This window comes from Solenopsis invicta, chromosome 5 (genome assembly GCF_016802725.1).
Source record: "Solenopsis invicta isolate M01_SB chromosome 5, UNIL_Sinv_3.0, whole genome shotgun sequence".
Lineage (NCBI taxonomy): Eukaryota > Metazoa > Arthropoda > Insecta > Hymenoptera > Formicidae > Solenopsis > Solenopsis invicta.
The window spans coordinates 28,164,343-28,190,892 of record NC_052668.1 but is presented as its reverse complement, the minus strand read 5'-3'; the positions used below and the strand labels follow the sequence as shown (position 1 = coordinate 28,190,892).

Here is a 26,550-nt window from a genome sequence, read left to right as displayed (position 1 = left end):
AGATATATCTGAAGATTTGTCGATACCTGAAATACAAAAAAATACAGTTAAAATCAAAAGTATCAAATTTTTCAATTTTAATTGAGTCTCATGTATAAAGAATAAAGTTAAAAATTTAGGAAATAACATTTACGTGAAATATATGGCACTTTTTCACTCGATAAACTCAAAGTCAATGGGGAATTTAACGTGTAAGTTGAAGGAATGTTCACTTCTGATAATTTGGACGGGATGTTCACTTGTAATAAACTTGACAGGATGTTCGTTTGTGATGTAGTTTCGTATGTTGTTTTTCTTTTATAGTTTGACGTAGTTCTAAACAACACAAAATAAAAATAAATAAATTTATGACTGTGTATAATTGACCACAGAAAGGAAGATGTTGATACTTGCTTTCGATGTTTTATCACATCAGCTAGAAACATCAACTCAGTATATAGATTCCAATGAGGCGTGTATGTCTGTTCGTTAGCTCCAGCGCCTGAGCGACCACGGGATTGGATTACTTTTCTCCTTTCTCTTCCAAACCGTTATCGTAACTGCCAAAATCTATGTTCGGCATCGGTACCTACGCAAATATACTTGCATTCATTATATGAATCCACATTAATTTTTAATGAAAATATCTAAGCATTTAATAGATTTCAAATAAATAAATCTTGCAAGTACTTACCAGTCTTTTTTTGGATAATCCTTCCCCAACAGTAGCCCAAGCTAACCTCTTTACCTCACTGTTACTATTGTAAAAGTATTCAACTCGTTTATCGTTTTCACAAGTATTTATTCGTTCTTGTTACAAGAGCTTCGTATCTCTGGGAGCTTTCCAATAAGACGACACAGCATGACACTGTGTCACACTGTGTCACACGGTGAGTGGGTGCTTATTGTAACACACTTAACTCTTGTAGAGACCGTTAGAGTGAGCCTACTGTTACAATTATACCCTAGAAGTTTCTCCGGGATGAATGCAGTTGTAAATTTTCAGTTTTTATATATTCATGTTTAAGTGGCATTATTAAATTATAATTAGAGGTAAGTATAATAAATATAAGAAATTACAAAAAAATACTTTTTTTTATGGAAGTAGTTCGCGTTCCATTATCGATAACAGCAGTAAACTGGAATAAAATTAATTAACTGTATACCTTTGCTATAACACTGACAAATTGCTTTGTCTAAATAAAAAAAAACAATTTTTTTGGCAATAACATTTTTGTGATATATTTAATATTATTTCTTTTGTTCTATTATAGGTATGGATACATTTGTGTAGTATTATATATTATTTTTACTGTTTAAAATAGATGAATAAAAAAGGAAAGGTTATATTCTGCTTAACGGAAATTGTGCCAATCAGCAGCAACAGCAGCAGCAGCAGTTCTTCAGATAGTAGCGATGATAATAAACAATCATATATTTTATCTGATGACAGTTGGGTAGAAGAAACGATTAAAGACGACCCAATATTCTTTTCATTGATGCAGGGTTTAATATTTGGCAATCGTCGAAATCGTGTCCAAAATTATGTGCATCTTGTAGAATCATGGACCAACATCGAATTTCAAGAGCACTTGCGATTACGTAGAAATACAGTATATCAATTAGTTGGTAAACTAATATTACAATTTAATAGTAGTATAATAGTAATAATAATATATAATTTATTAATCATATTCATATCAATTATTCTATTGTAATTATTAAATTATTTATTTATTCCATTGCAGATGACATACAAGAATCTGGATTTATTCCGCAGAATTCATTTGGTATGAAGCCAATCACAGCGAAAGTGAGCGTTTTTATATTTCTTTGGTTTATGGCCAACACCGAACCCTTAAGAACGATTGCAGATCGTTTTGATGTGTCGATTTCTTCTGTATTTCGCGTTGTTCGTAGAGTTTGGCTTTTAACAAAATTAAATGATGTCATTAAATGGCCGCAAGGACATAATATAACGACAATATCTAATGATTTTTTTTTGTTAAAAAATATTCCAAATGTTATAGGAGCAATTGACTGTTCTCATATACGTATTGAAAAACCTCCCGATAACGAAAGCCATTATTGTAACCGCAAAAAATACTTTTCGTTGAATTTACAAGCAGTTGTAGATTCCAAAACAAGATTCACTAATGTTTACTGTGGTGAACCTGGTTCGTTACATGATGCTCGTGTATTAAGAAGATCACCATTACATTCAATTGCAAGCAGAGAGCAAGAAAGAGTATTTCCTAATAATACGTTCATACTCGGTGATTCAGCATATCCTTCTTTGCCATGGCTTGTTCCTCCGTTTCGAGATAACGGTCATTTAACCCCTCAACAAAGAGAATTTAATTATCTACATTCATCAACTCGCATGAGTGTTGAAAGAGCATTTGGCTTATTGAAGGGAAGGTTTCGCAGAATAAAATTTTTCAATGAATATAAAACTATTAGTTTTGTAACTGATATAACGATCGCGGCATGTATACTTCATAATTACTGTATTAATGCGAATGATGATCTTGACATAATGGAAGATGATAATGAACTTATTGTCAACAACAATCATGATAATCCTGAGGAAAATATTCCAAATGAAATTGCACAAGATCGTCGAATGCATTTATTTAACGAATTATTTCCAGAAATGTAATTAATATATTTTTATAACATACTTATTTATTAGCCTTATATAAAAGTTGAATGGTAAATAACGTGAACTTTTTTATCGAAACTAAGCACATTTAATCAACTGTACGAAATAAATGTATCAAAACGTAAAAGAAAAAATTTGTTTAAGAAGTTATTTTACGCATTGTACGTTGCACCATTTTCAGTTATTCTGAATCAGTCTTCTTGTTTTCTTATATATTTTCGTCACTCCTATGTAACTTTTTAAGTAAATTAATTATTAATCTTTCTTCAAAAACAATACTATAACATAAAAATATAATTGTAACACATTTAATCAACTGTACGAAATAAATGTATCAAAACGTAAAAGAAAAAATTTGTTTAAGAAGTTATTTTACGCATTGTACGTTGCACCATTTTTAGTTAATCCGAATCACTGTCTTCTTGGTTTCTTACTTTTTCGCCACTCCTAAGTAACTTTTTAAGTAAATTAATTTTTAGTTTTTCTAACTCTATTATATCTTCATGTCTACGTTCTTTCGATTTTAGTTTTTTTTCTGCTATTTCTTTTTTTAACTGAAGCTGACGTTTTTTTACATTGATTACTTCCACTTTGCTTTGTAGCAACTTTTCGTGCCGCTTAGTTTGTTCCTCTTCTCGATTTTTGGTTGTTTTCAAATAATCTAACCACTGTGTTTGTAACTCCATTTTAGTTTTAGCAAGAGTCGAGCCAGTGCCATGTCCTGGTCGAAGCCTTTTGACGACTGGTTGAGATTCATGTTCAATCGTTGAAGTATTTGGTCGATTATTTTCATCAGCCTTCTTCTGCCGCTTCTGGTGATTTGACAGACTTTCATCAACATTCTCTCTTTTATCGTTAGAATCACTGTCTAATAATATCTTTGACGAGACTGTATGAAGAGCTGTGGCTTCTTTCTCTTGACCTAATATTTCCTCCAACTGGTCGTAAAATTCAAACGACATGTGTGCCCGTCCGGATTTTGCATTATTGTCCACGCATTCCTTATATTTTTTTATGAGCGAGTTAATTTTCCACCTTACTTGATCATTAGTTACCTGTAAAAATAATTAAATACTTAAATATATCATTCAATGTTCTTACTTAGGATGATAGAAAGAAAATAAAGTTGAATATTTACCTTTATACCTAATTCTTGCAGGCCTTCGGTTATCGCAGTCCAGATCTTTGTTTTTTTTTTTGCGTTATCAGCCTTATTCAAGTTCATTTCATATGAACTTAAGAGAGCTAGTGTTGATTGTTTATTCCATATTGCGTCTAAAAAAAAATAAATCCCAAAATATGAGTAATATATGACAATTGTATTAATTAATTAAATTCTATGCAGTTAAAAAAATTAATATACTTTGCTTGCTGACAGAGTTATTTATATTTTCTTTTTCTGATGTACAGGACATTTCATCCACTGCATCACTGCATAAGGTATCATGTTTGGCTACATATAGTAAAAAAGGTCCATTTACAAATGCTTTATCCGAAATTTTTTAAATCACATACTTACATTGATTATTTTCAGGACATGATTCTAATGTGAATAACACATTATCGTCATCCATGTATACGTTTTTGTTGATGAAACACTTGTGATTAGGGACTGCATCCCAAGAGGAAATCGTATTTTGATAATGCTTACAAATCATAACTATTTTGTTAAGATTAATTTTTATTAGAAAATAAAACTGAAGTCTATTCTCTGTTTTTTGTTGTCAATTGTAACTTATAACCTTTCTGTACAACTCTCTAAACATGAAATTTCTATAAATAACAATTTTATGTTTAGAATGTGGCAACACTGATGCATACGACACGCTAAAACTCACTTTTATTTTGTGTCGTATTGTGTTTCACCGTGTCGTAGTTGGAATACGTTGTGCCCGACACTGTGTTATACTGTGTCTCATTGTGTCATTGCTGGAAAGCTCCCTCTATCACGCTAGTACCACGAGTAAGTCTTCGCGTCCGATGCCCCAGGCCCAGGGGGCGAATGCATCTAACTCAAGCAACCAATCAGCGAGTTCGTGGCTTGAGGCTAGTGCGTTAATTCTCTACCGTGCGCCATTATGTTATGGCGGGTAATTTGAATGGAGTTAATCTGCGCAAGACGCTCTTTCACTATATAATTTGTCTGACTTGTCATACAAAAAAGGATTCGCCTTAACTATGGTAATGAGTTCTTGATCATCCAGTTCATCGTTCTCATCAAATTCTTCTATAATTTCTTCTTCCATAATTTCTTTTCCTCTTTTCGAATAAAAAAGAAAATATTTCTTGGTCCTGTACGTTAAGTTTATACTACCAACACTGATTTAAATAAGTGCACTTTTCATGTGCTGCTGATTGGTTAACATAAGACCGTAGTGCGTATGAAATGAAAATAATTCATTTCGCTTACGACCTTGGTTATGTTCTTCAAAACCGGAAACGAGCTCTTTACAACTGTGGCTTACAACCTTACGTCGTGTGCTTACTGCTGTTGTAGAACTGGCTTAAAGTGTACTTTAAGTAAAAAAAAAAAATTTTGATTTTTTTAAAATCCTAGACTGGCCTAACCCTTTAAGTACGTACATATATATGTGTGTGTGCGTGTGCGTGAGCGCGCGCGCGCGCGGGTGTGTGTGTATGTGTGTGTGTACATACACGCGCGCGCGCGTGCACACACACACACACACACACAGGCACGCACGCCCAAACGCACACAATAGAATTGTTGATCCTCACCATTAATGAACCAATGATTTAAATGTAAATTAATTTGGTTAGTTTCTCGGCCTAACCCACCAATTCCTCGCTCTAATAGATTCATAAGCACTTGGTCCAATCCTGAGGTAAAGCGTTTCAATACGTTGCCCCGAAAAAGGACCAAGGAATGCGAAAACTCTGGATATTTGTCGCTGAATCCCTGCTGTGGTCTGACCCATATCTCGGGTTGTCGACGCGCTCCGTTTGTACCACTTGGTTCAACCATTTGCGGATCATCTCAAATTGTTACGTCTTTCCCTCTCTTACCCACATCCTAATTATTTCTTCTTCGGGCTGGACGTAATACTACAGACGATTCATAGATAATTTTTTACAAATAGCCAAGCCGCTAACTATACTAATGCAAAAGGATAAAAAATTTGCATCGACGATAACGCAGCAACATGCGTTCAAGGTAAGAAAGAAAAACTGAAAGAAAAGCTGACGACACCACCGGTTTTGAGTCATCCGAACTTTAAAGAAATATTCATCGTCACGACAGACGCCTTGGACTTTGCGATACTATTACAAGGGCCGATAGAACAAAACCGCCCGATAGCTTACGTTAGCCGAATTTTAGGCGAAACAGAACAAAACTACAACACAACAAAAAGGGAATTATTTGCCATCGTGTAAGCAACAATATATTTTCGACCGTACTTATACGGCACTTTAAAATAATAACTGACTACAAACCGCTGACATGGCTATTCAGCGTAAGCGACTCAGGCTATCAATTGATACGGTAGAGACACAAACTAGAGGAATACAATTACGCGAAATAATCCACCGAGCTAGAAAAATAAATGCGAACGACAACGTCCTAAGCAGAAACCCGAGCCCGGATTAGGTAAATATCGTTGCAAATAGAGAGAGAGTATACAGAGGAAGAAAAGGAAAAATTCCTATACGAATATCACGATGCACCCAAAGGACAGCATCAAGAGGTGGAACGCACCTTAAATCGCCTGAAGATGGAACATAAGTGGCCAAGAATGGCCAGTGACGTTTTGGTTTAAGTAATAGTATACTGAATACCACAACACAAAAAAATTTGACAAGTTCAACAAAAGAAATTGAATCTTTACGTTGTCCAGGTAAGTAACATCAAACGATAGTACCTTTAATTTATAAATATCAAAAAAGTGTCTGTGCAAAATCTCACTGCAGCAGACACTTTGCTATGATGGATATTGAGTCGGGCAAATATGTCGATTGTTTAACAATATATTATTGTTAAAAAAATTTGCAGCAAAAAATTGTACGAATGATATTGCAATACCATCATGTTCTAAAGACATTGTTATAAATAATAATACGATGTGTAACCTGTCACAAAAAAGTTACACAGGTACAAATGAAGTACTAAATTTGCCACAACATATTAACAAGATGGAGAACATTGAAAATGTGAACATGGAAAATTTACGAAAATATTCAACGGTATAAATATATTATAATTAATAAATATAACGTTTATCTAAAAATATATAAAGCATTATTAATAAAGCATTAATTGCAATATTGTAGGATAAATTCCAACGAATGACAATAACTAAAATTTGGACCTAAAACGTAAATAATTTTTCAAAATTAAAATGTTTGTAAGAAACTATGTTATTTTATATATCTTTCCCTTCCTCATCCAGACTCTATTCACCTATTATTCGGGTTAGACGTAACATTACCACCACTTGGGTATTATTAAAAAAATAAAGATACTATCACTTGCATTTTATTTGTTAAAAGTAATAGAGCAGTTATTTCAAAGAGCAAATTCTTTTTTAATTGGCGCAATTTAATGATTCCATACATTTTTTTGAAAAAATACATTTAGGTTAGATTAAATTTAAGATATTTATTTTTCAGTAAATACTACTTGAGTTGGAATAGAAAGATTCTTTAATGATAATAGTTGGAATACAGAGATAGTAGATTTGTATAAAAATTAAAGAGATTACCACATGGATTAGAATAGGTACTGCAAGGCACGAGGTCATGGTCAAGTTATACTCTAGCCTTTTTAAATCATGGCCAAGAGCTAGCTTTTCTTCATTCGCAGGATCGATATCCTGAAAATGCGGCACCGCATATTACGCGTCGCCGCTTAAAAGAAGCATTCGCGGTGGTCCGTACCAATCAAGCCCGAAGTTTCAAAAACAAGAAGTGTGTTATAACCTCCAACGAAGGGATTGGAGACCGTAAATTGGCGAAAAGATACATAATCTACTCTCTAGAAGCGTATATAATCTGGAACAAATTTCACTGACATTTAAACATTTTGCCAATGCTAAGATAAAACATCGATGAACCTACTATTGATGTCAAAAAAATTTTAATTGGATGATATTTATATGGTTGATATTATTACGTGGTTTTCAATTGTAAGTAAAAAAAAAAACTTTATAAAACTTCCCCTATCAATCACCGTATAGCAGTGATCCAGTGCATTGAGTACTTGAAACATTTTGATAACTGTAAGAACTTTCTTTTTTTTTAAATAAATTCTATGATACGATTTCATAAAACTTTGAGCTTCCTAGTGCCAGTTGGCATCTCATGACATGACTGATTAGCATTTCATTATTTCATATTGTTCACTGACTTGAAAATGTTATTGAGAGTTTTTTTTTTCGTTATTTGTCTTACACAACACACACAATATATGTTCGTGGACAATGCAAATCTTTACACTTAAATTTGAAAACTCTATCATACAGAACTGCAAATATAGCGAATCGTTGATCAAAAGATTTTCATCTTTTTTCTTGATATTTTAATTATTAGACTTGCAGAGCGGAGTGAAAAATTTTTTGATGTTGAAGACAAATTCCTTTTTAGCTAATATCTGACATTGCTGACGCAATACTATATTATAAAGTAGCAAACAAAAATTTGTTATTTTATTTTTCTAATTTTCTAAATGATTCAATAATATTCTATTTCTTAATAAAGACGCAGTAATAGGTTTAAAATTTTCCTAGTAATCTAGAGAAATAAGAGAAAAATAAGAAAATTTTATATAACAATTCTCTTTGTTTCAATAAAATAATTGCTGTTGAACGATCAAAACGAGAGATATGGATTACAAAAGAAGAAAAGAATGAAGATTTATTATGTAAAAAGAAGAATAAATTATGATTATTACATGTTCTTAAAAATAATTACAGTTTTCTCTTGTTTTGACCATTAACACTAGTCTCATCCATGGTTAATGGAAACGCGATATATTATATATGCATGTATCGAACTTCCACGCCATGATGTATCGAACTTCTACGCCTAAACAATAGTTACGCTTTGTACAGTAGTAAATTAAATAAGAGATATTACGCACATGGTTTTTTTCTACGAACTACTTTCGCCATTAATGTAAGTGAATGTGTGAAATAAAATAATTATAAAACTAAATATAAAACTAAATGTAAAACTAAACGAAACGAAATGATAAGTAATAAAATAGTGTCTTTTTTATGTCGATCGCAAACTTCCGTATATTCGCAGAGCAGGATAATTTTAGTCGCTGAAATTCAGAACCTTTCTTCACTGGACTCTTTTTCAGTGATTACATGCTTGTGGTCTGCGGAGAGCATTTATTCGATTGGTGACTTGGGCGAGTGATTACTTTATCGAAAGAGTGGCGTTGTTCAAGAACAGGTACAAGTTATCACAAGTATAAGTAGAACAAACTGGTCTTCTTTCTTGTATCATTCTCGTGATGGAAAAGTCTAAAAGTACGAGGGTAATCCAATAAGTACTTAGCCTACAAAAGAAAAACAAAAATTTTGGAAAAGTGGCGATTTATTTCTCAACATAGTCTCCTTTTAGCTCGATACACTTGACCCAGCGATGCTCCAATTTCTTTAACCCATCTGAAAAATACGTTTTCTCGAGGTCTGGAAAGTAGGCCTCCGTGGCGGCGATGACCTCCTCATTCGACTCAAATTTCTGCCCGGCGAGTGACTTTTTCAAGTTTGGAAACGAGAAAAAGTCGCACGAGGCCAAATCTGGAGAATACGGTGGATGGGGCAGCAGTTCGTAGTGCAATTCGGCCAATTTGGCCGTGGCGACGGTGGAGGTGTGAGCCGGTGCGTTGTCATGGTGGAAGAGCACTTTTTTTTGACAAATGGGGCCGTTTTTTCTGCAATTCGGCGTCAAATCGGCCCAATAATTCGGTAGGTAGAGCCCTGTGACCGTTTTGCCCTTCTCCAGATAGTCGATGTAGATTACACCTTGTGAATCCCAGAAAACGGTGGCCATCACCTTTCCGGCAGTCTTCATAGGACAGTCTTCGCCTTCTTTGGAGCACGTTCGCCGGGTGAAATCCACTGTTTCGACTGTTCCTTGGTCTCTGGTGTGTACCAGTGGATCCATGTTTCGTCGACGGTCACGAAACGACGCAAAAACTCCTTCGGATTGCGCTTAAACAGCGTCAAACACTGCTTTGAAGTGGTCTCACGGTTGCGCTTGCTGTCCGGAGTGAGCAAACACGGCACCCATCGCGCCGACAGCTTTCTCATGCCCGAAATTTCATGCAGGATATGACCCACGCGGTCTTTTGAGATGCCTACTGTTTCAGCTATCTCGCGCTCCTTCAATCGGCGGTCTGCCAACACGAGATCGTGGATTTTTGTCACGTTATCCTCCATGGTAGCCATTTTCGGGGCACCTGGGCGTGGCTCATCAAAGACCTACATGCGACCGCGTTGAAACTCGTTAAACCAATTTTTGACGGTCGCCATTGAAGGAGAAGAGTCACCGTACACAGCATCCAAGCGCTTTTTGATTTCACTGCGCGATTTCTCTTCCAAAAACAAGAATCGAATCACCGACCGATATTGCTCTTTTTCCATTTTTCTAAAATCCGCGGACACGCCCGCTTCCACACGCGGTCAAAACAAAACTACGAGTCCGATTCGGCTGAAATTTTGACAGTAGCCGTCTACGATAATGTACTACACGATAGTAAATTTCTCTTGCGATACTGGCACCATGGGGCGGTGAGACTAAGTACTTATCGGACCGCCCTCGTACTCTCGTAGTCGGTCGGTGTAAAAAGTGTATGCGTTACCAATTCCAATGATCATAACGGTTTTCTTTAATTAAGAAGCTAATAGAAGTCTTTAGCAAATCTTGCAGCCAAGAAAAGCTCAATTTAATCAGCTTATTTATCCAAGTAGCTATTTCGTTCAAGTAACATCTAGTACGTCCGAAATTTTCCTCATAGAAGATGAAGAGTGCAATGCATGTATAAATGGCCTCATTCTTCTATCTTGCATGTCCAACTAGATGTAATGCCGGTAATGTAGCCGTGCGCTCTCTAAATATAACGTCACAGTTAACAAGCTTTTGGCATACTCAACTTTTTCAAATTTTCGTAAGCGTACAAAATGTTAGATTGTCCTAAAAGTTTTTTTCGTACAACAATTTCTGTCGCTTAACATTGCAAAACAACAAAAGACTAGATGCAAAGTCGGTTTTTTGTTGATGTTTGAAGTTTGCTCGTCTTAGTTTTTAAACGCTTAATTCAATAAATTGGGTCATTTATAAAGTTTTGCACAAATAATTTCTATTAAAAAAGCGGAAAGAACTTTTGAGACGACCTTCTTACAATTATGAAGATTGCATTAACGTAAAATAATTCCTACTATGTTTATTATTTCGTAGGTCATTGATTCCTGACAAGCGCAAAAGAATTGATAATGTCATTTCATTCACTGTAGAAATGTTGAGAAAAAAATCCGCGGGTTCATGAACTTGTTGATTATAAAGTCAGAAGAAACTTCGATGGATAACACGTAATTCTTTCTTGAATACATATAATTTAAACTATACATTAAATTTAAATTGGAAAATTCCTTTTTACAAATGTATTGTATATGTATATACAACGAATCATAGATTAAACGTACTTTGAAGTTCTTTTCAAACATTTAATTGTTACATAGCGTGCGGAACGAAACATACAATTATCCAATCAACAAAATCGACTGTTAGTTGATTATCAGGCAGAGGAAGTCTAAAGTTCAAATCAAATTCAAAATCAAACTAAATATCGACTTATGATTGACTAACAAATGTTTTGATCATCGGTTATCAGTCAACCAATTCAGTTATTTTTAAATAATCTTTTTATGCGCGACTCTTAGTTCACTTACATGATCAATTTACTGCTCAGACGACTATAAGTTGATTTTTTAGTCAATTTAACGTCATCTGTATTTATTACTGATTTTTTCTGTAATAACCTCTTTTGTTTATAGGAAGAGAGTTACTCTGGAATCCGTGGATTCTTGGGGAATCGGTTGACTGTAGGGACCAGTAAACGATCCCGTGAACATGTATGCGACAAAATATGAAAATTATAAAGCCAGGATAAAAATTCGTTGACTCTGGAATTAACTGCAGAGGTTCTGAGGAGTTCTCTCTGGGAAAAATATAAAGATTCTGAGAGAGCTCGCTTTGTTGGCTACGTTATTGCCCTTATTCGCTTGTATAGAAGCCCTCTTGAAAGAGAGAGAGAGAGAGAGAGAGAGCTCCCGCTCACTCTAATACAAGAAAGTGTCAACTTTCATGCGAGTCCATTGATTATGATGCACTGTCTGGCATTATTTTTACGGAGAACGCCTAGTCACGTGACTTTCTGTCTCTGACAGTGGTCCTTAGTGACTGCTTAGTGATTGTGCGCTCCGACGGGGCGTATTGTAATAATGCAAAAAGTTTATAATATAAGTCAAGTACGAGTTGAACATAAAAAGGTGACTTTTAATTTCCCCCAAAATAATTGGCCCTGAGTCAACTTACACACGTAGTTAAATAGTCAACAAAACTTAGCCTAGAAATAATCGGTTAACAGTCGATTTTAAGTAGATTAAGAAAAATTGAAAATTAAAATAATCACAGTATAGATTCGTAATCTTGCAACAATTAATGCGAATAATCCCTTTTTTAAAGAATAGTATTGCAATGTTACTGAAACGATAGTTAATAGTGTGAAATCGAGCAACGCGTAAACTCCAAAATTCTATTTATTCTTTGATTTTACAGATTGTTCAATGATATTCTACAGTAAGTACGACCAAAGATGTCATTTTCGTCACTTTTAAATCACAGATTGAAAGTGTAACAATAAGTTTCTCAATTTCAAGCAATGTAGATAAAAAAAGTAAAACTTTTGTTTATGTAATAGTACTTTTTAGTTAAATTTTTGAGGATTTTACGGATATTTTCTTAAAAAATGCTAAAGGATTCTCGAGTCGCCCTTGAAAATAATGAACTAAAATGTTCACGAAATATTGGCATTAACGATATATCAAAACACGGAGACGACTTGTTAATCTGTTAGCATTTTTTATATTTCTCTTTATTCCGAAGAGGAAATAATTATTCAAAACAAGAAAAGATAGAAATTCTAAAACTAATCAGAACACTTTTTTGTGTCGAAGTAAGAAATATGATTTTCAAATATTCTTAAAAATAATTCCAGTTATCTCTCGTTTTGAACAACACAAATATATAAAAACTAAATTGAAGGTAACTTAATTCCTGCCGTTTTTTCGTTTATAAAATCGATTTATTTTGAAGGGAAGATGAATGAATACCTTAATCAAAGTAATTTCCTTTATTTTCTATTACTTTTTCTTATCTCTCCGGCAACAGGGCAATCCCACAACGTAGAACGCGGTGTCTTCCGAGGCGAACCATTCATCCACCCATTTTTGGACTTCGTTGTAACTGGAGCAGTGTGTGTCCATAAGTGCGTGTTGCATCAATCGGAAGAGATAATAATCCGACGGTGTCAAGTCTGGAGAGTATGGTGGGTGCGGCAGAACTTCCCATTCAAGCTGGCAAGTACCTGCTTCAGGCTTTTCGCAACATGCGGTCGAGCGTTATCATGCAACAAAATAATTTTGCATCGATTGTTGACTACGGATGATCTTTTTTGCATCAATACGTCACACATTCGGTATAATTGCTGTTGGTAGCAATCAGCAGTAACGGTTTTATTTGGACCCAAGAGTTTGTAATAGAGCACACCTTTCTGATCCCACCAAACGCACAAGGTCTTATGCCCGTGAATATTCCTCTTCGGCGTTGAAACGGATGGTTGGCCAGAGTCCACCCATGATTTTTTCCGCTTGGGATTATCAAAATAAATCCATTTTTCATCGCCAGTCACGATGCGCCACAAAAAACTCTTTTTCTTTGCCTGACGAACATAGAAGTCGCAATAGTCAAACAATTCAAAATGGCATTTTCTGACAACTCATGTGGTAGCCCATTTCCCTTTTTTATGAATCTTTTCCATGGCATGCAAGCGTTTTAAGACGGCCATTGGAGTAACATTTAACTGTTCCGACTGTTCCGTTCTAAAAGCGTTTGGGCTGGATTCTCATCGAGCAATTCTTGCAGCTCAATATCTTCAAATTTTTTCGGCTGTTCTGGACGTTCTTTGTCTCTCACATCAAAATTACCGTTTCGGAGGCATTCAAACCAAACTATGTTCTTTCCGATAGAGTTTTATTACCATACACTTCGGATAATAAGCGATGCGCTTCAGCTGCGGTTTTCTTGAAGTAGTGAAGAAGCACATGTGGGAAAAACAGCTTATCGCGATTCATTTTCAGTCGATTGAAAAATGTCTTTGGCGTCGAGAAATTTAATCTATGAGGATTGAATCACTTTCAGCGATGTCTAAACTACAAAAGACATATGACTTCATCGTCGAAACTCGCCAGCGTTGAAGCCACCACCTCTAGTAGCGAATGGCAGGAATTAAGTTTAACATTTAATATAATGATATAATATTTTGCTAGTTACGGAAACGTATATCAAATTCTTTGCAGTTCTATATTGAGCTGGATCTGACATAATTGCATTTTATGGGAATTTTTATTGCATAGTTTTTCAAATATTCAAATCGGTATAAAAATATAATCAGCAAACTGTATTTTTTAAATTTCTAAATTTCTCCAAATAATTAAAAAAGTTTTTTGATTTATGTCATATTTTTTTCATAAATTCGAGGATAAAGCATTTGAATTTATATATGAAAAATCATTTTAATTGTAAAGATTTGAAACAAAAGCTCTCACAAGATGTGTGCAATGCGCATATAACTCTCTTACGCAATTGTTGCTTGGAATACATAAATATTAGCTGGTGTTCAAGAAGCTTAAAGTTAAGACCGTGATCTTTCCTTTCCCGTATCTTCTTCTCTTATTCCCAAAGGAACTTACATAATTCGTTCGTACGGACTTGATCTTGAAAAGCTTCAATGTAATAAACCACTACTCGCGCGCGCTTATGTGTATGTGCGTGTGTACGCGTGTGCGTGTATGTGCGTGTGTGCGCGTGTGCACGTTTGTGTGTAATTAATGGATGTATATTTAATATGAAGAGGTTTGCGCCACCAAATCTTGTCCCTTCTCGTTCCCGGCAACCGAGCAGCGTTCGCGCATATTGCGCGCTGGCTGAACACTCATTCTTTGACACACAAGCATCTACTCACTCACGCCATGGCGTGAACCGCTTTTTCTTTTGTAACGAACAAATAAAGACGTATTTCAATAACTCGCTTTGCTTATTTTACGACTACATTATCATAATATTTTTTCAGAAAAAAAGGAAAGAATTTGCCAAGGAAGGGCCACTATGCAACAAATTGAGGCTCTGATAAGTTACATACAAAAACATGCAGAAATTGCTTCAGTAAAATTTATCATCATAAACGCACATGATAATATAGAAAAACAATATCAAGACCTAGCAACACATTTAAATTCAGTGATTCTATATGGAAAAGCAAAAGATGTAAAATCTTAGAAGATTGAGTATATATAAATATTAACATTCTTACTGTTACATCCGGAGGATTCCACGATTTCCCTTTTCGCATCTCTCGTGTAAAATACAAAAACGAAACAAAGCGAAGAAATTGTCCTTAAGATTTATAACACTTAATCATCGCATCCAAAGACTCCCACGATTTTTCTCTTTACAATAACGCTGTCCCTTGTTTATTATTAGAAAAAAAATCGAAAGATATCAGGCTCAAATATCGCGTCCGGAGTAATAAGTCGGCTAAATAGAAGCACAAAGAGAAAATCGTGCGATGACGAAATTACGAGCAATATTTGCTCACTCTAACATAGTAATTCATAAGAACGAACAAAGCCGGAACGGAAAGGAAAAACAGAAATGATATTTAAGCCTGGCGACAGCAAACGATAACATTGAGTCGCGACGCAGGACGGAAACTATAAAACTATAAAATCTATAACCCCGGCTTCGTTTGTTCAAACGCACGTTTCATCACAAGCCGAAAGATGATTTATATACAAGCCGAAAGATGAGTACTAAATAAACGGACGCGGTACAAAAAATCGGCATCGAACATTTCAGAAAGGGGGAAATCGTAGATAACGAATCCCTTAAGCAATTGGACGACGCACCTGTCCGCCCCTCTAAAAATTAAGAAAACCCAGAAGTAGATGGAAAATTAGCCAACGAGAGATCATCCAAAAAGATGATTGGTAGTGAGTGTTAGTGAAATATCCAACAAACAAACCTAAAATTTCAACAGCAAATAATTTATAAACGATTAGAGAAATCTCGAAAAGTTTCATCCAATCAAGTCTCCATCTCACCCACTTGATCATCTCCACACCCTTTTCCTAAGCCCTATAAAATGTGCAACTTCCGAGCGCCTCAGGCATTCGCATTTGCATTCGCATTCGCATTCACATTCATTCACATTCGTTTTGCATCATCACCTAACAAGTTTAGAAGCTGTGCAAGTATTTTAAGAACGATCTGTGTTCAAGAACTTTATATAAAAAACCTTCAAACAACACCACCAATTGACAGCTTAAGCACTCCTTGGAGCCAACAGTCTGCGCTTCGTTGAGCACTTTCAATCCCACAGAATTCTGTAGTCTTTTTTTTCGTCTGTTAACAAGTAAGTTTTCCATTCTTCTTTCTCTGACCCCCTCGGGATTACAATTAACAACCAAATGCGATTGATAGTGGTCAACCACGGGAAACGATCCACAATCGGTCGCCGGTTAGCGAGACGTCTCCGCCGCGAGCGGGTCAGACGAGCGCGGATACTCCTCCATCAAGGGTACGAGGAGTACCTCCGAGAATTAAGGCGCGATCCCTTGGAGCAGAAAACTGCTCCTCAAGAGGAAAACCTCGCTCCCGAAGAATCAGAAGATTTGCAAGATCCCAAACCCCTTTTTCCCATTTCTCCTGAGGATCCTGGAATCCCTCAGGAGCTTCGACCCAAGTCCTCCGTCGTCTCAATCTCCTCCTTGATCACGTATAAAATAGCCCCCGATTCTCCTCCAGAATCTATCTCCAGTATTTCCTACTCTCTTATTCCTTTCGACCTTCTTACATCAAGCTCCCTTCCTTCTCCAGCGTGCTCCACATCCAGTGTGGAGTTCCTGGAAGAAGTTGAGCTCCCTCCTTGTCGCCCGCAATATTACTACTTCAACGGGCTTCAAAACTCCATTGAAGAAATAATAGAGCAATTTCCCTTAAAGTCCATTCCTGACTCCCTGTCTGATTTTTGTCTACACTTTCACCTGGACTTAGACGTTCTATATTCCATAGTTATGGCCCTAAATCCCCACGACCGGATCCCCGTTTTCCTGCCTAACAATCCTTATCAGTATTATGTCTCTATAAATTTTTTCTATAATTTTTTCTTTCCATCTACAGTTTCTATCAACAAAATTAACTAATTCCATTATTTAACTTATTAAAATATATTTAAATCCATTCTAGGATCACATTTTAATGTCATATTTACTTTTGCTTTTTTCTCAAATATTTCAATTTTCACAGATTTTCTATGATTTTTCATGATTATCAAAAAAACTAGACGTGATGGAGCAAAACAGCTTACGAATTCGTATTCAGCGACCCAAAATCTATAAAAAACACTTACTCTGGTTTGAGATAACACCTAACACTCAAAAATTTTTTTTGTAGTCCTGTGTAATAGTACAAAAATTTAATATAATAATGTGTAAACAATAATTTAATTTTAAATTATTATTTACCCTTAGAAAATATTGAAACACAAGTATAAGCTACTAATATTATGAAATAACTATTAATTAAAAAACCATACAAGATTTTTAAAATTTAACATTAAATCAAAATATGAGCAAAATTTCAACATAAGTTTCGTAGTATACATATACATACAAAACATTGAACTTCATATTATTAATTAATGTAATAATGGTAAGTTGTACGCAATAATATAAATATGTTATAATTATTTTTAGAACCACTGACGGAAAAAAAGTATAAAGTTTATCATAAGCAGTTACTAAATAAAATAAATTTGATATTGTTACAAAATCAAACGACAAAAATCAGAATGAGGCAGTTGAAGAATCAACTCCTGATTTTCCACTGATATCGATGGAACAATTGACAAATTTGATGCTGTTTTGACCGGAGCAGATTAAATTCAAAGAGACTTAGTGAGTTAAATAAAAAGTTACGTATGTACAATCATAAAAACATTTATTAATAGTAATAATATTAATAATGACTTTTTGTTTATTTTTCTAAATTTAACGAAGTCTGAAAATTGGGGGAAAGAATTCGGGGCAGTTTACTCGAAATGTAATGCGATGGTTAATTTCCGATAGACTTGCGTTACAATAACTGTCGTGGTCGGAATAACGAAAAACAATATAGTTTAAAGACTTCAAATTATGGATGCGTGATTATTGGTGTGTATAGTATATATTCAGCAGTCCTTCAAATCTTTAGAGATAGAAAAGTTTTAATAGTTAGTGCGCAAATCACAATTGTAATGTTATTTAAAATAGCATTTCCGAGACAAAAAAATAAAAAACGACACTATATTCGATTAGCTAATTTGACTTAACTTTGAGTCAACAATTTATTCTTTTTAGTAGCATTTTTTGCAGTTTATTGACTTTTTTGAAGCTAAAAAGAACAAAAAATGGATTTGGAAGAAAATCAGCAAATCAAATATACTAACATATTTTTTCTTTCTTACACGTGACAGTACATTGTATAGTGAACACAATATAATATAATAATTATCTCTCCTACTTTATTTATATCAATGATACTTTTGATATACTTCTGTCATAGTCATAAACTAATAAGGTTATTACTAATAAAATATAAGGCATTATATAAATATTAATAATAATTTATTATATAATACTAAAAACAGATAAGTGCATAGACAAAATATATTGTTTTATGCAGAAATAAATCGATGTTTCTTTTTTTGTTGATAATATACCGTTGATAATATATTTGATCAAGATTGATGAAATGTGAGAAAAATTTATTTTTCACATATTTTTTCTACATTTTATCGATTCTGACCATACTATCTCTTCCATTCTTTACAATTTCCACCGATAGAACTAAGAATATATAATAAATTCATAGTTATATTTATTTTTCACTTTTATTAAAAATATAAATCTTCTACTTCATCTCTAGTTTAGTTCTGGTTTTTGTGCTCTTTAAGCTAGTACTAGATACACGCAAATATATCATCGATATAATTTTGTATCAAATAATACATTTAATCCCACCAAAATTTGATTCTATTTGATTCTTTCTATATAGTACACAACTTCTTTGCATGTTTCAATTATAGAATACTTTAAAGTATTATGTTTATAATATTCTATATACAATTAGTACATTCTTTCAGAAATAATCGCAAATACTTCCGACACGGTGAACAATATTGGACAAGTAATAAAGATTTAGCTACAACATGCCAGTGATCGAGTAAAACAAAAAGAAAAATAATATTTTAAAATATACATTCGCGCGCATACACACGCAGGGAGTGTTCCAGTTGCGCACAGACCCGATTGGACATCACCAATCACAGCAGCCGATGCCTAGAATATTTCCGTTGATTGGGTTAGATTAGATTACGTGATTGGTGGTGTTCAATCGAGTTTATGCGCAACTGGGACTCACTCCACACGCATACTTAATATTATATACTGTTATGCTATATATACTGTTTATACTGTTTACTTTATATGTACTATATGTTATATAACTTTATTACGTTATATAATTTTATAAATTATGAAATAAAGATAAGAATTTAAATAATTTCTAGTATTTTATAGTATTTCCTGCAAATAGTACAAAAAGTTTTCTCAATGAGTTTCCAGTGAGTTCTTTAAAAGCTCAGTATAGCACTGTAAAAAGAATTCTTTAAGAAGAACGAGTACCGTATTATATATGATTCTCAATTTAATTTATTATGGATATAAAATGATTTCTTTTGGAAAACATTGCTGAATTTTTTATGTATTGTTATGTGAACTCTTTTTTACTGACATATCCTGTTGTACTTGGAAACACAAAATGAATAATATTTTAGTATGTTGTAAAATTAATTTACTCTTTTGTAACGTAACAGATTTCAAAGTGTTTTTACTTAAAATAATATGTTACGTGCAAGAACACATAAATTGCAAGATGTTTATAAAAACAAATACTTGTAAATAAATTTGCTTTTACCTTCCTGCCTTTCTTAAGTTTAAGATATCACATTTTAGGTAAGAGCAAATTTTGCTTTTGCAAATGTGAGTCTTTACCACTCTTGTCGTGGCTATAACTTATAGTTTTCTGATTGTCTGTGTGTAAGATTTTATAGATAACCAAGTTTATAATCATAAAACAATGAGTCAAGTACCTTTCTTTTGTTGAATACGCTTTTTATTAAAATTTTGACTCACATAGGCTAAAGTGTAAAGCGTTACAAAAATGTGCAGTTTAAATAAAGCTGTTAATGCTATAATTAACCCTTAAACACACCGATCCTGTAAAATACAAAAATACATTTTTGGGTCTGGGAGACTTTTTCAACTTTGAGAAACTATAACTTTGATTACAATCAATATTTTTCTACGATTTTTTTTTTAAACAAAAGTTCAAAATCTCTGGAGTGTGACTGCACAATCGGAATTGCCAAAAAACAATTTATTGTGAAGTTATAAAAGAAAAACCATTAAGCAAAAATGAGAAATCGGTCAAAAATCCACTTTTCCTTCAAAAAATCATATCTTTGCAATAAAAAACGTTTAAGGACTTTCAAATACGTTGTTTTAAAGCTAAAGAGTCACACTTTCAAAATAAAATTTAGCAAAGTCATTTCTTTTAAAAAGTATAATTATGTAACATAGAAAATACGAGGTATTTTTGGGCATCTAAAAATTCACTTAAAAAAAAAAATCATATCTTTGCAACAAAAAACTTTGAGAAATTTTCCAATACGGCATTTTAAAGCTAAAAATTCATACTTTCAAAAAAAAATTATATCATTGTCATTTTTATTAAAAAATGTACTTGTGTAACAAGGCAAGATATTTTTTATTAAATCATATCTAAAATTGAAAATTGATGTGTTTCATGATATATTTCGGAAAAACTCCCTTTTCTACAGCATTTTACAGTATTCCAACTTTAGACAGAGTATATGCGAGTTACATCTGCAAACCGACCTGTTTGAACGTACTTTGTCTAGTTTTTTTATGTAAAATACTCACAAAAAAGGTTTCACTTACACACTATATGGGTCGCATTGACCCTAACAAATCTTTGCTGCGTGTGAATTCGAATCCTAGTTGATTAAGTGATCAACCATATCAATCGAAAGAGGAGATTTCAAACTTTTTTTACGTCTTGGTTTGAACCGCCTATCTCATTCCGTCTTCACATAGCAAGCGTTCGAAAGTTCATATGGGGTCTCTCAGACTTTACGTGTTTAAGGGTTAAGAAAGCTAAATAAATTCAGAAATTTGTAATATGCATAAAGGTTTGTTTAACACTAGAATTACTAAAAAAACTCATGTATATTTGGTATATAGAGGAGAAGAGGGTATTATGGCTACTGTCGACAATGGTTACCCCTATTATCTCCGTTATTAGATGACGTATTCTAGCAATTACTTATGGAGTTATTCATTTAGTAGCCCGCCGTTTTTTAGTGATGTTAATATGACAATACATAATAAATGACAATTGTTATAAAGCATTTTTACTTTTGAGAACTTCTAAACTTTTTCACTTTTAACCTTTAATTACTCATATTTTCTCATTATTCTTAAACTTGAGTGTATCATCACACGAATGTACATACACTTGAGTATTTTTTTTATTATTTACCTTTTTATTCAGCTATACACATTTTGAGTTATACAAAGTTAAAACAATAACACGGAATTTCATTAATATGGCTTTTTAAGCGAAATTTTTATATTGAAATATTTCTTCGATAAATCGATCGTCATTCTAGAGAGCGGTGTTTAGAAACATTAAAAACATTATTTTATGTTTGTTGTTTAACAGTTGTTAAACAGGGATAAAATGATATTTCTAACTAAATTTTTAATGGTATTTTTAAAGTTACTGAATGCAAGAAAATTTTATATTAAGGAAATTCTAAACAATGGAAAATTAAAAATACATAATTTTGTAACAAGATACTGCATGTGTTTCTTCTAAACTAAACTAACTTTTCTAAATTATTCTTATAGATAGCCATATTACAACCACTTTTTTTCTGCCACCGATTATGCAAAGCATTAGATTTTTATAAATCACATCCTAAATAATAAATATCTCATTATTTTGAGCCTAGAATCTGTCAAACAACACTTTGACGAATGTAATCGTTCAAGTTTCAATAGAAAATATTAATTATAAACAAAATAATTTAATAAAATGAAAATGGGTGCCATATTACCCTCTTCTCCTCTACTGTTTAAAATATATACTTATGAAAATACCATAATCTTTATGGCTTTCGATCTCCTCATTAGAGATTCTTAATGAAAATCATCATAAAACTAGTCTCTCTATCTAGAAACAACTCACTTTTGTAGTCATATTTATTATTATGTGCTTTCATGGAGAATTAATGAAGCAATAAATTATAAAAAATTTATATTTTTTTCCTTGTTAAAACATAATTTCTTAGAAATATGTAATGCATATTCTTATCCCAGATAAGATCTTTAGATTAATTTTCTGTAAAAGCAAAGGAATTGTTTGGTTTGCTTTTGCATATAATTAATTCGAAAACTTTTCTGGAATTAAGATGTGCAAGATTAAGATGTGCAAGAAGCAAATTAGGTTAAGTGAGATTGATAAAATAGCATCATTGCAGCAATATAACAACACTAAAGCTTTATATAATAGCTACATTGCATCAATGTAACAAAGTGACGAACTAGGTTATTGGTATATAATTGCAATTTTGCTATTACATAACAACAATGTTTTCCCTTAGTTACATGTTACGTTGATATAATGTAACCATGATGTTCTATGAGTGGGAAATTATAACTAACATGGACATTACATCCCGTAAGCACAAAAATATCGCAGCAACATTGCAGAAATATTTCATCGCAAGATTGTAATATTTCAGAAATGTTGCAAAATATTCTGCAATGTTTCAGCAATATTGCAGCAACGGTAAAATGTCCGCTTTAACAATATTGCTGAAACATTACACGTAATGTTGCAGCAACATTGTAATATAACGTTTATGCAATATTATGCTCTGCGTATAATGGAGGAGTACTTGCAACAATATTGCAGCAAAACATTACAGTATACAGCAATGGAGAAATACTTGCAAGAATATTGCTGTAACGATGGAATGTTAATTGTTGCAAACTTATGTATTGTATGGATTAAATATCAGACATACAAAAAATTAGCAATAAATATTTAACGAAACACACAATAGATACAAATAAGGCATAAAATATTATATTCACTGTGCGTTTTACATTTAAGAAGGGAAGGTCATGTAACTGGCGGAAAAAAGCTGATTTTCATAAATTTTTTTGCGGCACAAGACTTTTAATGAACTGTCCATAACTTTTCTCACATATTTCTTACAATTCTACATCTACGAATTATAAGAAATATGTAAGAAAAGTTATGGACAGTTTATTGAAAGTCTTATGCCGCAAAAGATTTATAAAAATCAACTTTTTTCTACTTTTTCCTGATTTCCCTCGTTAATCTGTATTTCTAATATTTTTGTTTCTACCCAGGTAGCAAGATGTCGTCACGACAATTTACGGTCAGTTTTCGTCATTTGACGTCAATGGACTAAATAATGACGTCAAATAAACGTAACACTTATCACGAAACATTGTCGTCATAAATATATCGTCATTTTCAAATCATTTTTATAACAAATAACAATAAATATTATTAGTTAATATATTTCTTAATTAAATAGTACTTTTAAGTAAACAAGTCTTTTATATTAATATATTAGACTTTTTTATTGTTTTTTCAATATTGCATGACTACATTCAATAAAAAAGCACCTTTCCTACCAATTAATTTTAAGATATGTCGTCAAATAACGTTTCAATGGCGTCTTATTAATAATAGAGACGTCATTAAAATATGTTATTAAGACGTTATTTGACGTCGGCTTGTTTGTTGAGTTTGTATAACTGTTGTTAAATTTTTAATAGAGGAAAAGAAGGCATCCATTTTCATTTTATTGAATAACTTTGTTTATAATTAGTATTTTTTATTGAAACTTGAACGATTACATTCGTCAGAGTGTTGTTTGACAGATTCTAGATTTAAAGTAATGAAATATTTATTATTTAGGACATAATTTATAAAAGTCTAATGCATTACATAATCGGTAGAAGAAAAAAAGTGGTTGTAATATGGCTACCCATAAAAATAATTTTAAAAAATTGGTTTAGTTTAAAAAAAACACAGTACCTTGTTACAAAATTTTATATTTTTAATTTTCTACTGTTTAGAATTTTTCTGATTTTAAATTTTTCTATGTTCAGAAACTTCAGAAGTATCATTAGAAAATTCAATAAAAATAACATTTTATTTCTGTTTAACATTAAATAACAAGTATAAAATAATGTCTCTAACGTTTCTGAACACCGCTCTTTAGAATGACAATCGATTTATCGAAAAAATACTTCAATATAAGAATTTCGCTTAAAACACCATATTAAATTCCATATTATTGTTTTAACTTTGTATAACTCGAAATATATACAGCCAAATAAAATGATAAATAACAAAAAAACACTCGAGTGTATGTACCGTCGTATGATAATACACTCAAGTTTAAGAATAATGAGGAAAAAGTTTAAAAGTGCTCAAAAGTAAAAATGCCTTATAACAATTGTTAGTCATTATGTATTGGCATGTTAGCATCACTGAAAAACGGCGAGCTACTAAACGAATAACACCATAAGCAATTGTTAGAATACGTCACCTAATAACGGAAATAATAGGGATAGCCATATTGTCGACAGTAGCCATAATATCCTCTTCTCCTCTATTATTATTCTTGCTCTTATATAATTTCTACTAAATCCAAACGTATAAATCAATCGAATTAAATAATCTTACAAGAATTGCAAAGCTCTTTTTACTGCAAATCGCAGTCATGAATTTGCATGAGTAACAAAATAATGTTAGATGCCAGGCGCATACGCGGCGCGTGAAAATTCTAGATCCAGATCTAACCTATACCTACCTACCCTACATAACGGCAGTGTACGCGATTCTATGCTCGACCTATGTTGTGGCAACGGTCTGTATTCTGTATAAGTTCTTTGTAAATAGTGTACTGTAACGAAAATATCTATAACAGAATGTATAAAATAATAGAATTTAATGAACAAGAAGGAGGTGGCTTGGCAATTGTGCATACGTGGTTAACACCACGAAGAAAAGAAGTTTTTTGGCCACCTTATAAAGGCAACACAAATTTTATGCGTGCCTTAAAAAAAGGGGAAAGAGTAAACGAAGAAACTTGGCAAATTTATAGAATCGCTCATAATTTCTATGAAACTGGTAAGGACGTAACATAATGATTTATTTTACTGTTTCAAACGTTTGATTTAATGATTCTCTTCGTTAAATAAGATACACACAAGACAGTTCTTTTTAAAACCGGATATTGATTAAATAAAATTGAAGATAAAAGATATTGAATTACATCTTTAAATATAAAATGGATTTAATTAAAAACGTATCTCTCTAACCTAAAAATTGATTCTGCTCTTCCATCATTACAGATGATTTAGATAAAGCCAAACGTAAGCTTTCTTTGACAGAACATAAAAGTGATCTCAACACTGAAGCAGAATCAAATGTTCAATTTACTGTTAGAAAAAAAAGTAGACCTGCAAAACGAATACACGATAGTAGTAATGGTGAAGAAGAACAACTAAATAGCATATTCGAACGGCTTGCAAAAAATTCTCATTGTTATGGTTTATACTTAACATTCTTTTGAAACATTTTTGTGATGTATAAAAGTAACAATACATGTATATACGTACACACGCGCATATACACACAAAAAATATATATACATATCAATTTATATTATTTTTCTATTATTAACATCTATAGATGTTGACAATAATTCTAAAAATATCAGTGATGAGAAGAGAAATGATAGTTTATCACTAGATTAAATCAATATTGCGAGCAAAACAAAAGATACTTGGTCAGTTGCAACTAGCACATCTTTAATTTCTGATCAGTTTGGTAAGTTATTTTATAAAGTATTCTGTTTGTTAAACTTTGTAACAACAACATTTAAAAGTTATTTATAAAATAATTTCTTTTTTAATATCATTTGTAGACGGTAATAATAATAATGGTATTAAGAACATAAGAAGCATGCAAAGAGATAATATTTCAAATGTAACAAATATTGCTGCTGATATATTTTTGACTGATGCTTCTGGCCAATCTGGTACATTTTTTCTAACTTATATTAAATATTATATTTTATTAAAGTATTTTAGATTATTTAAGAAATTAAATAAATTAAAGAAATATAATTTTTCATTGTATATTTATTTAATATTTAAATTGTTAAATGCTTTATAGTTTAGTAAGAAAAACGGTTTGAATTATTAGATTGTTTTCTTATTATTCATTTTTATACTTATATGTCATTTTAAACATTAAATTTTTTGTGTTTGTAGTGATTTTACAAAAAATATTGCAGTTACCATTAAACAACAAAATGATTAAACAACAAAATGATGATTTAATAAAAGCAGTCCATAATAAAA

General features: G+C 32.6%; 2 protein-coding genes across 4 annotated transcripts; one reads left to right on the top strand and one right to left on the bottom strand.

Annotated features, from left to right (window-relative positions):
- The first annotated feature begins 860 nt into the window (after window positions 1-860).
- Window positions 861-2,778, top strand: LOC105204527 (putative nuclease HARBI1). Its single transcript, XM_039449555.1, has 3 exons — window positions 861-869; window positions 1,305-1,608; window positions 1,728-2,778. The coding sequence occupies exons 2-3, from the start codon at window positions 1,305-1,307 to the stop codon at window positions 2,639-2,641; spliced, it is 1,218 nt and encodes a 405-aa protein (XP_039305489.1). The 5' UTR covers window positions 861-869; the 3' UTR covers window positions 2,642-2,778.
- Window positions 2,779-2,929: 151 nt separating this feature from the next.
- On the bottom strand, window positions 2,930-4,561 carry LOC105207085. Of its 3 annotated transcripts, XM_039449556.1 has the most exons (5): window positions 4,483-4,555; window positions 4,164-4,417; window positions 4,008-4,097; window positions 3,783-3,919; window positions 2,930-3,699 (listed from the first exon to the last, which is right to left on the bottom strand). In XM_039449556.1, exons 2-5 carry the CDS (start codon window positions 4,300-4,302, stop codon window positions 3,046-3,048), a joined length of 1,020 nt encoding a protein of 339 aa, XP_039305490.1. In that variant the 5' UTR covers window positions 4,303-4,417; window positions 4,483-4,555; the 3' UTR covers window positions 2,930-3,045. The 3 variants fall into 3 exon arrangements, with proteins under 3 accessions (XP_039305490.1, XP_025990014.2, XP_039305491.1); XM_026134229.2 differs by having other exon boundaries at window positions 4,164-4,561; XM_039449557.1 differs by lacking the exon at window positions 4,008-4,097 and having other exon boundaries at window positions 4,164-4,561.
- Between the last annotated feature and the right edge of the window lie 21,989 nt (window positions 4,562-26,550).

Coding starts and splice junctions, on each gene's coding strand:
- LOC105204527 (XM_039449555.1), top strand. CDS start 1,305: ATGAATAAAAAAGGAAAGGTTATATTCTGCTTAACGGAAATTGTGCCA. Junction 1,609..1,727: donor TACAGTATATCAATTAGTTG/GTAAACTAATAT, acceptor ATTCCATTGCAG/ATGACATACAAGAATCTGGA.
- LOC105207085 (XM_026134229.2), bottom strand. CDS start 4,302: ATGATTTGTAAGCATTATCAAAATACGATTTCCTCTTGGGATGCAGTC. Junction 4,098..4,163: donor ATGTCCTGAAAATAATCAAT/GTAAGTATGTGA, acceptor TACTATATGTAG/CCAAACATGATACCTTATGC. Junction 3,700..3,782: donor TGCAAGAATTAGGTATAAAG/GTAAATATTCAA, acceptor TTATTTTTACAG/GTAACTAATGATCAAGTAAG.